This window comes from Phascolarctos cinereus, unplaced genomic scaffold (assembly GCF_003287225.1).
Source record: "Phascolarctos cinereus isolate Bilbo 61053 unplaced genomic scaffold, phaCin_HiC Scaffold_4;HRSCAF=312, whole genome shotgun sequence".
NCBI classification, from domain to species: Eukaryota; Metazoa; Chordata; class Mammalia; order Diprotodontia; family Phascolarctidae; genus Phascolarctos; species Phascolarctos cinereus.
Window position 1 is genome coordinate 671,424,116 of NW_027555847.1, and position 16,941 is coordinate 671,441,056.

Genomic DNA, 16,941 nt, shown 5'->3' on the forward strand with positions numbered 1-16,941 from the left:
TAAATACTCTTTCATTTATTCATTCATTAATTCATTGATCACAACTGTTTTCTAACTATTTTCTTACTTAAATATAGGCCTTTGCCCATACCCCAGGGGGCAATGACTCACAAGATTTGGGAAGAGGCACCTCCTTCTGCTGGCAGTTATCAGACCTAGAGTCCCAAGCTCACCCTTACTACTTTTTGAACTTGTGGGAACAAGAAGTAGGAGGGTCATCAATGGGCAGGAAGTGAGAGCTGGAGAGAAACCACCATGGAAAATGGCAGGGAGTGACCTGAAGGACACCTTAGCAAGGGCTAGCCATGCTGTGGATGGGAGCTGGGCTGCTAAAACCCATTCAGACAGGAAACTGAAGACCCTCATTTTTGTTGTATCAAGAACTCTCTATCAAGAGGGCAAGCACGTTGCCTTGGAACCTAATTCCTCAAGGCTTGGGAAGTGTTTACCTTTGTGTGCATTTAAAATTTTACTTTGCTTTTTTAAGCCAGCAAAAGTGATAAAGTGATTTCACAGGAGTGCTTGCGACTGGAAAGGAGAGGAGCTTGGCCACATTCTTCCACTGTGATCAGAGCACGGCCTTGTGAACTCTGGAAGAGTACTAGACTTGGAGTAAGGAAGACTTAAGTTCAAATCCTGCCTCAGAGACATATCAGCTGTGTGACCCTGAGCAAGTAATTTAAAGTCTTCTCTTCTATAAAATGGGATAATAATAGTACCTCTCTCCCAGGGTTGTTTTAAGGGATCAAATGAGATACCTGTAATGCTTTTTGCAAACCTTAAAGCTCTATATGAATGAGAGCTATTATTATGATCTTATTTGTGGATTAGTACCTTGTAATTCTTTATAGGACAGTCTCACATATCTAGGGGGGTTTTGGATATGATGGAAGGCAGAGCAGTGGACTAGCTGAACTTTTAAGGTCCTCTGCAGCCCTGTGATTCAATTAATGTAGATTACTGAACACAAGCTACACCTTGAAAATAAAATCTATTTAAAATGCAAGCATGCCCTAAAAATAATTACCAAGGACTGAGCTATCAATTTTTTACTTTACATTTCTTCCCATTCAAGGAAAGTGCATTTTGTTCTGTTTTAACATAACTTATGTTATCATTCAATGTATGCTAAAAGTGTAACCTAAAAGCGTAGTGATGGCCCACGCTCAGGTTTTATACAAGGCAGTTTTGGAGAGGTGGGAAAGGGGAAGAGAAAGAGGAAAGCAAGGCTCATATTTGCATCACCGTGGTATATACAATAACTTAAAGAAAGGCATCAGAATATCACTAAACACAACTCTAACAGGAACATACCTTTCCTCTGTAAGGCAGACCGGGTTTGAATTGCTTTCGGGTATCCTTGCTATATCTGATCTCAATGAGCTGTTTCTGCACGGGGGTAGAATCATCAAATGTAACCTGCTGACTGCCATCAACACTGGTCACTGTGGCCCAAATGTTGACAGTGCCTCGAAAGTGCTCTGGAACATCTGCAGGCATCATATCCTTCACACACACATCAAAGACCGCAGAGCCGTGTATCTGCACGGAGAGTCAGGAAGGAAATGTTACATATTCAAACAACTTTTGGTGAAACTTTCCCTTTCTTCCAGGGTCCGGTACTTTGTTTCTCTTGGCAAGTAGGGGGTAAGCAGAATGTCAAAACCAAGCTAAACCCAAAATGAAACACAAATTTACAAACATCCGTCTTTCATAAAACTTTAATCTAAAAACTTGGTTAACAGGAGTGGTTTGTTTAATCCACAGTTTTATTTATGCCACGAACAGGAAACCTCTAGCCCATGAGCTAGACTCATCTTGGGCTCTTTCATCTAGCTCACCAGTTCATGCAATAGGACGCAATAATTCTGTTGGGGCCTATGCCTGGGAGAAAGCAAAAGTGCTTTCAAGCTTTAGCAAAAACATTCTGCTTACTAGCTGTGTAACCCTGGGCAAGTCACTTAACCCCACTGCCTAGACCAAAAAAACAACAAAAAAACAATATTCTGAATCAGCACCATAATGGAATATTATACCCTCCCCCATAATTGTGCCACCTCTATGACTGTGAACTCTGAAGTTCCCTTGTTTGTTCATAATCCCCTATCCTTCCACTTTTCCTTCTGTCTCACTTCTCTTAAACTGATTCATTCTTCTGACCGGGACTTTCAGTCCCTCCATCCTGCTCTGTTCTCCCAAACCCTACCTCTGCTTTGGCCTTAAGTCGTGACCAGTTCATCTACAGACTGTATATATACTATACACTCTTTGAATCTGTTTTTCCCTTGTCCTAGCACTATTAATGCCTTTATTGTTGCTCAGCTGTGTCTGACCCTTCATGACATGTGGACCATAGCATGCCATTACCGTCCATGGGGTTTTCTTGGCAAAGATACTGCAGTGGTTTGCCATTTCCTTCTCCAGTGGATTAAGGCAAACAGAGGTTAAGTGACTTACTCAGAGTTACACAGCTAATAAATGCCTGAGGGTGGATTTGAATTCAGGTCTTCCTGACTCCAAGCCCATCATTCTATTCACTGAGCCATCTAGCTGACATTCTACTCATCTTCAACCCTTGGTTACTTTCACTATCTATTTTTTCCATTATTATACCAATGCTGCTGAATGCCACTGAAGGAAGTTTCAAAACTGTGTTTTCATTGGGTCCATTACCAATCCATACTAGCTAATTTCAACAAAGACCTCACTGGGCATTCTTCCCTGATTGAATCACTTAGAAATATATCAGGTTCAAGAGTTGATTTTTTTTTCTTTAGGAGTTCACATTTATGGCTCGGTCAATTTCTCTGAGATTGAGTTGTTTTAGCTGTTTTATTTATTTAAATTTTGATATTTTGAGTATTTTGTACTTTTGAAGATACTGATCTATTTCTTTTAAGCTCTAGTTTTGGTGGCATGTGGTTTCTGAGGATGGTGGCTTCTGACAATTTTCTTATCCTGTCCATTGTGAATTCACCATTCTCATTTTGATTTTGACAGTCTGGGTTCTGTCTCTTACTTTATTTTGCTTAAATGAGCTAAAGTTTTTATCAACTTTCTTAGGTTTTTTTTTTAAGGCTCTGTTTTGATTTATTTCTACTCTGATTTTCAAATTTTCTTTTGCACTTGTTTTTCCAAATCAGGGTTTTTTTCTTCTCCTCTAAACACAGCACTAAGTTTCTTCAGTTATTTTAGCTTAATCTATTTTAAGGTACCTCTGTTCCCACCAGCTCTCTTCCATTCACCCACAACAATCCTTCTGCCTCCCACTTTTTATTCCTTTCCCTAGTCTTGGAGTTCATGTAACTTATTAGTTCCTTTTTCTTCATTCTATCTAGTTATTTAATTCTTCCCTTCTTTTCCCCTCTCAGTTATTCGGTCAAGTAAAATCTCCCTTCCTCTCCTCCCCTTCAACCTGTTTTGTACATTATTTTTTTTAACTTCATTTTCTGTGCTTTTTTTAAAAGGATTTCTTTCCCTCACTCTCTTTGTTATTAATCTTCACTTTCTGTCTATTCTAGACTTTTATTCTAGACTCATGGCCTTTATACATATTTAGTCCTTCTTTAGTCTCTGTATTCTTCATGGAATTAAAATTTTTAAGCTACCTGAGTTCCTTCTCTTAAACAGTAACTATATAATTGTCTTGTAGATCTTCTGCCTTAGTCTTTTTTTTCCTGTTGTACCTCACTCTTAGAAATACCAATTCCTGCAGGCGATAGAAAGGATATTGTCCTATGGTAGAAATTTTCCTGTCCCTGACCATACAGTTTATCCCTGACCTTTGCCCTCCCCATGGTGATTTTTTTCTTATTTGCCTTAAAATCTCCTCCCTGGATCCATGCCCTCCTACTCTTCTGGGTGTCAGTTGAACCTAGCAGCCATTATTCCCCTTCTCCTGATGCAGACTGACTGGTTTCTCTAAGCTCCAAATCCCTGCAGATTATACCCACTTCTCTTTACAAAATAGCTCTCTTCTCCCACAGGAACATTCATCCGTGCTACTCCCTCCCATGCATCCTCAAATTCTATAATTCAGTCCCCCAAAAACACTAATTCAGCTGAACAAGTTGTGGTATATGGATGTAATGGAATACTACTGTGCAGTAAGAAATAATGAGCAGGTGGATTTCAGAAAAACCTCGAGAGATTTGTACAGACTGATGCAAAGTGAAATGAGCAGAACCAGGAAAACATTGTACACAGTATCAGCAACATTGTATGATGATCAAGGAGGAATGACTTAGCTTTTATCAGCAACACAAGGATCTAAGACTAGTAAAAAGGACCCATGATGGAAAATCCTGGGGGAAGCTAGGTGGCGCAGTGGATAGAGCTCTGGCTTTGGAGTCTTTGGAGGACCTGAGTTCAAATCCAGCCTCAGACACTTGACATTTATTAGCTGTGTGACCCTGGGCAAGTCACTTAACCCCAACTGTCTCACCAAAAAGCAAAAAAAAAAAATGCTATCTACATCCAGATAAAGAACTGATGGACTATGAATGCACATTGAAGCATACTTTTTTTCCCACTTACTTTATTTTTTTCATAATTTTTTTCCATTTGATCTGTTTTTTCTTTCACAACTGTGACTAATATAGAAATGTAATTTACATAATTGTACATGTATAACCTATATAAAATTGCTCACCATTTTAGGAAGAGGGGAGTGGAGGGAGGGAGAAAAATCTGGAACTCAAAATCTTGTAAAAATGAATGCTAACAAGTATCTTGACATACAATTGGGAAAAAATAAAATGTTACTTAAAAAAATATACTAATTCACCTGTAGGTGGTTCACTGGGAGGTTTAGTCCATGATGTTTAGGTTTATTTCTCCACCATTACTTCTATTTGACTTCTGGGCAAGTAAGCAGTGCGGTAGATAAAGGGTTGGGTCTAGAGTCAGGAAGACCTGAGTTCAGACATTCACCAGTTGTGTGACCGTGGGCAAATCACTTAACCTCTGTTTGCCTCAGTTTCCTCAACTATAAAATGGACATAATATTAACATCTACCTCCCAGACTTGTTGTGAGGACCAAATGAGTTAACAGTTGTAAAGCACTTACCATAGTCCCTGGCACATAGCAAGTGCTACATAAATATTAGCTTTTGTTATTATTGTCCTTGTCTTGCATACAATTAGAAAAAAAATCTTAATGATCTCTGTTATTTTGTTGTTGCTGTCTTTGGTGGCTTTATTTGTTTGTCCTTTATATTTCTGTTGTCTGAAATGTTTGAGAAGCAAATAATTTCCTCAGATCTGGTTTTCTAGAATGTTTCTACTGCCTTTTTTTTTTAAATAAACATCCATCTTTTTTCCATAATGGTTAGGATCAGGTTTGCAGGTTTGGTCATCTTGGGTTGCATATTGAAGCCCTTTTCCTCTTAGGAAAACATTACTCCATTTCCTTCTGCAGTTTCTGGTGAGCACATAATATCTTGGGTTATTCAGATTTCCTTTTCTTTATATTTGAGAGGCTTGCATGATTTAGGCTGCCTTTCCTTGATATTTAGGGGGCCTTTTTCTGATTGCTTAACAAAATGTTTTATTTAATGTTGCAGTTCTGGAATTTGATGAAATTTTAGATAAGTTGAACTTGGAGATTCTCACTATTGAGTCCAGTGGATTCTTCAAATTTTTTTACTTTGCTCTCCATTTCCAATACTTCTGTGCAATTTTCTTCAAGGATTTCCAAAATATAGTATTCCAGGTTTTTGTATCATCATTTTTTTTCCCTGGAGAATCAATAGTTCTCACAGGAATATAGATTCAAAGCTAGAAAGGAACTTAGAAGTCATGTAGTCCAACCCCCTCATTTAAAAGATGAGGAAGGGGCAGCTAGGTGGTGCAGTGGATACAGCATGGGCCCTGGAGTCAGGAGGACCTGAGTTCAAATCCGGACTCAGACACATAACACTTACTAGCTGTGTAACCCTGGGCAAGTCTTTGCATAGCCAAAAATAAATAAATAAATAAGCAAACAAGCAAACAAATAAATAAATAAATAAAGGATGAGGAAACAGGCTCAGAAAGGTTGAGAGATCCAGGTTCACATAACTAAGAAAGTGTTGGAGGCAAGATTTGAATTTATGTTTTCCTGTTTTTTAGGCAATTGGGGTTAAGTGACTTGCCCAGGGTCACACAGCTAGTCAGTGTCAAGCGTTTGGTCTCAGGCAGGATTTGAACTCAGGTCCTCCTGACTTCAGAGCCGGTGCTCTATCCACTGCCCCACCTAGCTGCCCCATTAAATTTATGTTTTCTTGGCTCCGAGTCCCAAGCTCTATCCACTACGCCACCTAGTTGCGGCTCTGAGTTTTTTCATCAAAGTCCATTGCTATGGCTTGTGCAGGTATCAAGTGTTCTTCCTATTTTGTTTATCATATTTTGTCCTAATATTTCTTATTGCATCACTGCAGTTTCACGATCTATATCTGCTATTCCCCATTACAAAGTGGCCATCATTCTATTCAGGTCCTCTACCTTCAATATTGCATATAACCTCATACTTTAAAAAAATTCCATTCTCTCTCATCTTAAATTTTTTTATTCTTTATTACACAGAATAGCTCTTTGGTAGAGATTGAAGGGAAAGATGCAGTAGGAAATGTAGAAGATGTTAAAAAAATCAATAAACTATTGACAAAAATAAAATCCCTCACTTTCTGCTCTAAACCATCAATTCCCTTTACAAAGCTTTAATTTCTCTTTTTATTTCCTTCTGATTATTTAATTAAGTTTCTCAGCTATTTTGGGGTCTTTTGAAGTTGTTCCAAACTAATTTCTATTTTCGTATTCTGGAGCTTTCTCCTTGGATTCCTTTCTTCATTGCATTTATTCTTTGAGGTATTTATGTTTGCTCACCTCAAATTCAGTCTCTTGCTGGTTTTTTTGAAGGATTTTCCTTGTGAGATATCATTATCATCATCATCATCTTTTTCTTCCTCTCCTCCTCCTCCTCCTCCTCCTTTCCTCTTCCTTCTTTTCTTCTGCCTTTTCTTCTGCTGTTTTTCTCCTTCATTTGTTTCATATCTTGCTGTTCTGAGTCAATGAAGGGGAGCTGGACTTTGACATCACTATTCAACTAGCCCCTTTGTGGGAACACCTTCTGACTGAATTTTTACCATATTTTCTACAAAGAGGAAGCTCCAAACTTTCTCCTTAAGACCTCTAGGCCACCCCTATTCCTTATTCAGCAGCAGCAGAACTTGATTCCTAAGACACTGAGAAAACAGAAGGGATTGTCTGAAGCTCCCTCATCTCCTCTGCTCACACCTCAAAATTCATCTCTTCACCCATGAGGGCTCTTCTCCATTGCTCAGGTCTCTAAGGAACAGGTGTTCCTTTTCTTTACTTCCTAACAAATATGTATTAAACACTTAGTATGTGAAAAGCATTGTGTTGGGTGCTGAGAATACATGTAAAGACAACAGAAGTCCCTGCCCTCCAAAAGCTTACATTCAACTACATATAACACACAGAAATGTAAGGGCGAGGATCAATTGAGTCAATCAATCAATTACCCCACCTCAAGCATGAAGGCAATGACAAAATGCTCTACCCTGATAGCTTTGTCAGACAGATCAAACAAAGATGTGAACCAAGTATGAATAAGGACTTGACATTAATTGATCAATCTTAGGCTTTAGACTAAGTGCTAAAAGTCCTTAACTATTTTAGAAGTCCTTGAAAGCCATACGATGCAGCAAAATGATGTTATACAAGAAATGTGTTTGGATGGTTGAGGGACTTAGAACCGTGGGGCTTGTTGAAATGCAGCAAGTTGGGGCTGTAAGGGTAGCCTCAGGGTACGTGCTACAGAAAGGTAACAAATACATGGGCCTCTGAGGAGAGGCAGGCTTTGCAAAGGCTGACCCTTGAAGAAAGTTAAGGATTAATGGAAAGAGGGGAGAGGAGGGAGGGCAGTTCAGGCCCAAAGATGAAAGATGGAATGGTAAATTTATGGAATAACTAGTTGTGCAGGTTGACAGAAGGGAGTACTATGAAGACTGGAAAGTAAGTGATGATGGGGCCAAAGAGCCTAAGCAGTGCTCAACCAAATGGAAGTAAGACCAATAAAGGGTAATGCCAAGAAAACCAAAGAAAGAGAAAGCACCCAAGAGGAGGGGTGGCCAATACTGTCAAAAGTTGTAGAGGAGTCAAGTAAGAGAAGCATTTACAAAGTCCACTGGATTTAGCTAAAAGTCAAAAAGGCGAGGGGCAGGTTTGGGGTGGTCTATCAGGGTTTTGAGGTAGGTGGCAAGAGAAAAGAGGTAGCTCAAGGAAGATGGTCTGAATTTTCCCTATCAAGGCTAATGTCTCTATTCATGTCCTTGATCCCCTCCCCTCCCATCTTTTCTGAGAGTCACTCCCTCTTCTCATCTTCAGTTTCTCCCTTTCTACTGCTCCCCCACAGCTTACAAATTTCCTTACCTCCATAGTTCTGAGAACAGGGTGTCCTACTTCATGTCTATAGTAGCCCACACCATTTATAGTCATGTTGATCATTAATTTCCCAGTTACTGGCTTCCCAAATGTGTACCTGGAAGAGAAAGAAATGAAGTACTTACTTTGCAGAACCAAGAGATCACCACACATAAAATATCCTGGAAATCCTTTAATACTTTAATGGATCAAATCACAAAATCACAGATTCTCAGGTGGTGTTGTTGTTAAATTGTGTCTGACTCTTTGTGACTCCATTTGGAGATACTGGAGTGATTTGACATTTCCTTGGGCTCATTTTACAGATGAGGAAACTGAGGCAAACAGGGTCAAGTGGCTTGCCCAAGATCACACAGCTAGTGCTGGAGGCCAGATTCGAACTCAGGTCTTTCTGACTCCAGTTGTATCCACTATGACTCTTAAAACTGAAGAGAAACTCAGAGGGCAACTTGAACAGAAATTCCCTGCACAATATACCAAACAAGGGGCTCCAGAGAAGGGCATTCCACTATCTGCTGAAGCAGTCCCTTGGCACACCTCTGTCAGGAAATTTGTCTTTAGATCAAGCTTAAATCTGCCCTGCAATTTCCACTGCTGTTTCTAGACCTGTTACCTGAGGCAAAGCAGAACCAATCTAATCTCTCATGGTAGAGATACATACACACACACACACACACACACACACACACACACACACACTCTTCTCTCTCAGAAATCAGTAAGCAGGTTATAGGCCGGCCCTTGGATGCTGCCTCATCAAGGAAACAGCCCTTTGAGACTGTGGCCCCTTGGGAAGCGACACACGCTCCTAGATGTTAGACTCTATTAGGAATTAACAGGCATTCATGTACGTTCATCTCCAGTAATGCAGGTTAGGGTCACTCGGGCTGTTGTGTCACACTGATAACAGTATTTTAGGGTTTACCAAACACTTCACCTAATTATTTCATTTGATTTGATCCTCACAACAATCCTGGAAGGTGGGTGCTAGTATCACAGCCATGTTACAGATGGAGAACCGAGGCTGAAAAAGGCTGTGAGAGATTCATTGACACAACTAGTAAATGTCTAAGGCAGATTGGAATTCAGGTTTTCCTCACCTCTAGTACAGGGCTCAGTGAGATCCCCTCTGTAAACGCTTAGCGTAACACCTGGCACGTAGTAGGCATTTAATCCACCTTTATTCACTTCCCTTCCCCTTCCCTCTTCCCACCATGACTGAGAGAAGATGGGTTGGTCACATAGCAAGAAGGAGGGATAAAAAGTTGGCAGAACGAATACTCCATTGATATCCTCACAATATCTGAAGAAAGGCTTGGACACGTTGAAGGGACCCCCAGCAACAAACTTGTGGGGAGACACGGACAGACACCATGAGTTACAATCTGAATTACTGGAAGGATCATCTACGTCGATGTGTTCATCACCGATGCATTTGGGTTTCCCACTGCTGACTCACATCGAGCTTGCAAGGCTGCTGATCTGTTTCAGATGAACTCCTGCCAAACACATTTCTCCCATCTTATATTTGTGAAGGTGATTCTTTAAAAACCAAATCGAAGACTTCCATTTATCATTATTAAATGTCATCTTCTTAGGTAGGTTGGGTTCAACATATCTGTCTTCAAGTTTGCTCTGGATCCTGATTCTGCCATCCACTGTACTGGCTGCCCCTCCCTCCACAAATCTGATAAGCATGCCCTCTATGCCTTTAACCAAGTCATTAATAAAAAAAACTCTAAAGGGCCCAGGGCCAAGCACAGATCTCTGAAGCACTCCACAACAGATTTACTTCCAAAGTGACAACCAACCATTCAAGACTGTATTTGGGTTAAAATTGTTCAACCAGTTCTGATTCAATTCAATTATACTACTGTCTAGCTCTTTTCTCTCTAGCCTGTCCATAGGAATATCACAGAGACTTGGTCAAACCCTTTCCTTTGATCCACATAAGCTACATCTCAAGCATCCTTCTAATCTACTAGTCTAGTAAGCCTAGAAATGAAATCAGCTTTGCATGACCTGTTCTTGACAACTCTTTGAAACCACTGCTTCCTTCCCTAAATGATCACTTTATAATCCGTGAGTTCTTCATTGCAGATAATTATTCCAGCAAGAACAATTCATCTACACGTTCTCATCTTAGGTGATTCTTGTCCCATTTCTTTTACAGCTCCTCCATTGATGGTCCATCCAATGCACTGGAGAACTTCCTCTGGGTCTTGATACATTTTATGGGTATCAGTAGAGCTCCCTGGCTCTTCATGTTACGCCACATGACCAGCCCACTTCCTTTTCCAAACCTATTTCCTTGATGATATCTCTTATGCTCTTAATTGGTCAAGAAAGGCAACTGTAGCACAGAAGATAGAGGAGTGGCATCAAGGCCAGGAAGAGCTGGGTTCAAGCCCTATCTGTGACACCCACTGGTTGAGTGACTCTGGGCAAGTCACCTCCTCTCAGTGCTTAGGCAGCTCTAAGTTACACAGAAGGAGCCAGCCAGAGGTGGCAGAAGGAGTTTCCTCATCTGAGAGTTTCCTCCACCAGTGAAATCACAGGTCTGGCACCTACTGTGTCTCTCCCTTATTTCACTTCTAATGCATCGGTCATCACTGGAAATATGCTGCAGCCCACTTGAACCTATAGTGTGTCTCTTTCCATTGCCCTCAGGTCTCCCACAACCTTCACTTCTCCCCACAAGTTTTGTTTGAAGTTTTGTAAATGGGGTAACATTTGTGTTATCAGATAGTCTTAAAAAATACAAAGCCCTTATAAAGGTGAAGGACAAATAATCCTTCTGAAAGAGTCCAAACACTACAGTCAACAGCGCCTGGAAGTTGCTACTGTTGTCCTCCTTGTTCACCTTTCGTCAGGGCAAGTGCATCATTACTCCTTAAAGAGTTAACTCCCTTATCAGCTCATTGCATCAGAGTTTTTTTGATAGTCCCATTCATGGCTACGAGGGACCTTGAAGAACATGAAAGGCAACTGTGACCTGAAGCAGAAATCCCCTCTAGGCTATCCTAGGGTTCACAGAGCCTCTGCTTACAGACCCCCAATGACAAGAGCTCATTACCACAAGGGGCAATCTTGGGGACCTCCATCTAGAAACTCAGAGGGGTAGCTCTCAGGCTTCGCGGGCAACATCTGTCATCACCACTCAGACCCCCTCCCATGTGTTCTAGGTCCTCGTTTTCTACTTTTACACAATTTTGATGATTATTTGGAAGGTCTTTCTATCAAGGTGAAATCTACCTCCCCACATCTTCCACACATTGCTCCTAGTTTTATCCTCTGATGTCAAAAAGGAACTAGTCTACTTACTTATCCATATGGCCTGAAACAGACCAGTCTAGTTCATTATGAAGTTGGTGATGTCCTTTACTACCCTGTGATATTATATAGGATTTCAGCAACAACATTATTAGGCAAACCAACCCGAGAAAGGTCTGAGCCACTTCCTAAGTTTCGATGTCAAAATGTGTTAGGACATCTAAGAGGGATGAAAATGGCATGGCTCCCAAAAGACAAACTGTGAAAGCCTCTTACCTGGCATGAACAGTCCCCTTTTCACAGTCCGCAAGATCCCTAATATACTGAGGAGGCTCAATGAGCAGCTCAAACTTGGGCAGCACTACATGGAAAAGAGTAAGACACACGCTTAGTTTGTGTGAAGAGCAAATGCATCTTGTTAGGACCTCTCCCATGTTATAACAACAAAGAGTTCTGTGATCAAAAAGTACTGCACACACAGCATCTCATTTTCCCCGCTCTCCAGAGTTAAAGAGTACAACTATTACCCCTGTTTTACATGAATAAATCGACGTTTGAATGAGTTAAGTGATTTGTTCAAAGTCCCATTCATGATCAGTGACCAATAAGGGGGAGAGTTGGGACCTTAACTTAGGTCATCTGCTCTCAAATATAGAGTTCTTTCAAGTATTCCTTGGACAGCTGAGACATCAAGGGAAAGGACAAAAAAATCTGGATCTAGTATCATTACTTTGATAAAAAAAAAATTTAAAAAGGGAAATTTTAAGGATTCTCTACTTACACCACAGGGCAGCTAGGTGGTGAAGTGGGTAGAATGGCCAGGCCTGGAGTCAGGAGGACTCATCTTCCTGAGTTCAAATCCAGACTCAGACACACTAGCTGTGTGACCCTGGGCAAGTCACTTCATCTTGTTTACCTCAGTTTCCTCATCTATAAAATAAGCTGGAGAAGGAAATGGTGAACCACTTCAATATCTTTGCTGAGAAAACTCCAAATGGGGTCACAGAGAGTCAGACATGACTGAAACAACTGAAAAACAACTTATCCCACAGGATTTAGTTCTAGGATCAAAGGAGTGGAAGGGCCCTTCCAGCCCAACACGTCCAACCTCCTATGTGATACAGAAGTCCTCTCTGTAGCCTTCTTGACGTGGAGGCACAGTAATAATAGTCTACGTTAGTGATTTATTTTGGCTATAAAACACTTTTGTACCCTGATCTCATTTGGTCATTATGACGTCTCAGTGAAATAGGATCATCATGCTTATTTTATAGATGAGGAAACTCAGAACTCCCAGAGGAGTGACTTACCTAAGGTCACAAAGCTGTCACAAATGCCTACTTCCAGACAATCTTCTCTCGTGTCTTGAGACTGACCTCCAGAGAGAGGCTGAGAAATGTAGCTCTCAAGCTAAACATAGGCAAGCTCTGTCCTCACCACTCAGAGCCCTTCTTGGAGCTGTTCTATGTCCTGGTTCAAGGGCAGAAGCATGACCATGTGTCCCACCAGATAACCAGGGGAACACAGACTGACATGCCACTAGAGTTCCTGTCTCCCCTTCCCAGAGGCACTACAGTCAGCGCTATATTCAACAATATCAAGGGAGTAGTAGGGAAAACCTAGACCCTCCCACTTCATAGACTGCAAGCTTCTCAAAGCCTTGCCTCAATATGCACTTCCTAACTCTGCCACATGCAGCTTTTTAAATTCTCCAAAAGATGGACCAGTTCACCAAGAGTACTCCAACACCAAAGGCAGCTAATTTAAACTCTTGCTTTTCCCCTAACCCATGTAGGGCCTGGAGTCTGACTCCAGTGCTCTTTCCAACATGCCACTGCCCTGAAATAAACCCTTCAGAAGAGTCAGATGTTAAGTGCTGTCAGACTCACCATATTTCTGAACTTCGAAGGATTTGTTGTACGTATGCCCTTGCATTTCAGCAAAAATAAACCACTCTCCAAAAACAGGTTGATCAGATAAAGGAAAACTTACATTGACAATACCTGGATAAAAAGAAAATTTTTTTTAGACATCAATCAAATGTGTTCAATTTCTACTATATGTGAAACACCATACTATAAACTATGAATAAGGAAAAGAGAAAATTCTGTCCCTTCCCCTGAGCAGCTTATAGCTTAGTTGGAGAGAATGAACATAAAATAGTTAGACACTATTTATAAAGAACAACATCTTAACAAGTGAAGCTCCCTGTCCCCAAAGATGTTCAAGCAGAGACTGGATGGATGGCCCTTTGCAGGGATGCTGGGGAAAAGGATTCACACTTCAGACAGTGGCTGTACTGGATTACGTCTAACATCCCTTACAACTCTGATAGTGACTGGAGGATTTGCAAGTGATTAAAGTATGAACTGAACAGCTATAAGTAGCTTATATTTATATATCATTTTATAGTTTATAGAGCATGATACAGGGCTAAGGGGATCCTGAAAGAGGAGTGATCAGTACTGGGTGGGTTTAAAATAGAAAAAGGTGAATCCTAACCTGATTTTCAGAGAAGAGGAACATTGAAGCTGAATGGGGGACCACTCTAGGTCAATGCCAGACATTACAGATCAAAGCGGTAGAAGGAACCTCAGAGGCTACCTGGTGCACCCTTAGCTGACCAAACCCCTTCTACATTATCCTCAACAAGTAGTCACCCAGCTTCTCCTTGGAGACCCCCAGTGATGGGGGGTCCATTTCATTGACTACCTGAACTACTAGGACATTTACCTTTAAATCAAACTAAAGTTTGCTCCTTGTAATTTCTACCTATTGGTTCTAGTTCTGCCCTCTGGGGTAAAGAAAGACAAGCCTAATCCCTTTATGATGTGACAGGCTTTCCAGCACTTTAACATAGGATGACTCTTATCTCCTCCTCAAAGTCTTCTTTTCTTCAGGTTAAACATGGCTTGCTCCTTCAAATGATCACATAGCATCCCAGCTGCTCTACTCTAGAAACACTTCAGCTTGGTAGCTTCCTTCCTAAAATGTGAGATCCAGAACTAAATACTTCAATGTGCCTGCTTCTAGACATTAGAGTTCTGTTCATGCAGCTTGAGATGGGAATAAGGAGGCATTGTGTGTGTCATATGACAAATAGAGGGAAGGTCTGTGGGAACAAGCAATAAGATGAGCCTGACGGAAAGAGAAGGCCTATTTGAGTCCATCCTAAGCAGCCTGGAATCCTTGCCCTGGTTTTACAATACCCTAGGGTTTATCTCCCTTTTTCCTAAGGGATGTCATAAAATGCTCAGGATGAAATTAAGTTGACTTTTTTTTTCATGTGATGCTTTTGAGGAAGAACATATAAGATGTAGGAAATGTCAGAAGGCAAATGGAGTCACAAAATTCGTTTGTGTACATACATATGTATATATGTAGACCTATATAAAATATTATATAGACATTTATAGATATAGACATAGTAAATACAATGTAATTGGGGAGGATGCTAGCAAATGGAAGGTCAGGAAGGATCTTCTGATTGCAGGAGATGACACTAAGGATGCAGGAGGTAGATCTGAGAAGACAGTGCCCTCCTGGCATGGGAGATAGCCTGTGTAAGGGTACGGAGAGGTGGAATGTCTTCTATGAGAAACAGCAAGTGGGTCAGTTTGGCTAGAATTTAAAGCATGTGACAGAATGATACAAAAACAGTCCTGAAAATCGTGTTGGAGTCAAATCATAAACGACTTAAATGCCAAGCACAAGAGATTGTATTTGACCCTAGAAGACAAGAGGAAAATGCTCAAGCCTCTCAAACAGGAACTGACCAGTCAAACCTGTGCTTTAGGAACCTCAGTCTGACACCTGTGCAGACTGGAGAGAGACTCACGGTGGAAATTAGGAGGCCACTGCCAGAGAGACATGCTGAGGGCCTGAACTAATGAAGTGGTCATGTGAGTATAGAGAGATGCTGTGGGTGTAGACGTGATGAGACTTGGCAATTGATTAGATATGGGGGGAGGGTGGTGTGTATGTGTGTGATGGAGCGTCAGGAGTCAAGAATGATTCCAAATTTGTGAACCTGGGCTACTGGGAAAAGAGTGGTGCCCTTGACAGAAATAGAAATGTTTAGAAGACAGGAAGGTTTAGTGGGGAAAATAATGAGCTCTGTTTTAAATGTATTGAGTCTGACATACCTACAGAACATCTCTTTCAAAATGTCCAAGAAGCGGGTGGTGCTCTGACTGGTTTCAATGCCCCAGAATAAGACACACCTCCCAGGTTAAGCTCTTCACCTCTAATCTCTCCACCATGCTGCCACCTCCCTTAGCCTCCTCTCCCTTCCAAAGGGAGGGCTGGAAGGCAGAGGGCCAATCTCCTTGTGGTGCCTTCCTTTATAGGAGGCAGGAATTGTACTCAGATCCCTCTGCTTTGCACGTGCTGCTTTATCAGGTTTCAATTCCATTAAACAAGAAGCCTCCCTTGCTGGGTACCCCTTGGTGTTCCTCACCCCTGCCTTCCTGCCTCCTTTTGTGCCTTGTCTCCTCTTGTTAAAGTGTAAGCTCCTTGAGGGCAAGGACTGTCTTTCTTTCTATTAATTGTATTCTCAGAGCTTGGCACAGTGCCTGGCACACAGCAGGCGCTTAATAAATGTTGACTGGATTGGATGAGTGACACAAGAATAGAGCTGAGAGGAAAGGCGAGGGCTGGCTATACAGATCTGACAGAGCTGCAGAAGATGATTACTGAACCTGATGAGGTCACCAAGAGACACTCTAGAAAGACAAAAGACCTGTGACAAACAACACAAAACTCATCCTAATCGTATTAAGTCTGAAAACCTACAAAGCTTCCTTAGTGACACACATATCAATGTTAAAGCAATCAGTCTAACCAACTACCCTGGAATAAGAGCAGATGCAATAATGCATATTCCCTCACTATGTCATACAAGTAGAGATGGAGTCTGTCCAGTGAGGCAATCAATATGTCTGTCTTGGACAGGTGCTGCAGATAGACAATGAGCTGAGCCCAGAATTGATCAGGAGAAAATCAAGCTACATAGTATGAGGGAAATCGTGGGATAATTGCCATGATCCTACATTGCTTTTGCAACCAAAGCCCATTTCCTTAATACCAACAGTCTCCAACTAGGTGCTGTATGTCTTTATATCACAGAACATCAAGATCTCAGAAGAATTCAAATCATAAATCACTCAAAGGACAATGGTAAGAGGCATGCTAGGTGTAACTAGGCTGAAATGTGTTATTAA

At 41.2% G+C, this 16,941-nt stretch overlaps 1 protein-coding gene across 1 annotated transcript in view; it reads right to left on the bottom strand.

Annotated features, from left to right (window-relative positions):
* Positions 1-16,941, bottom strand: part of CPAMD8 (C3 and PZP like alpha-2-macroglobulin domain containing 8) — a 156,282-nt gene that overhangs the window by 115,626 nt on the left and 23,715 nt on the right. The window contains 4 exon segments of the mRNA XM_020969351.1: positions 1,315-1,542; positions 8,435-8,543; positions 11,996-12,080; positions 13,609-13,722. Coding sequence (XP_020825010.1) covers positions 1,315-1,542; positions 8,435-8,543; positions 11,996-12,080; positions 13,609-13,722 — 536 coding nt within the window.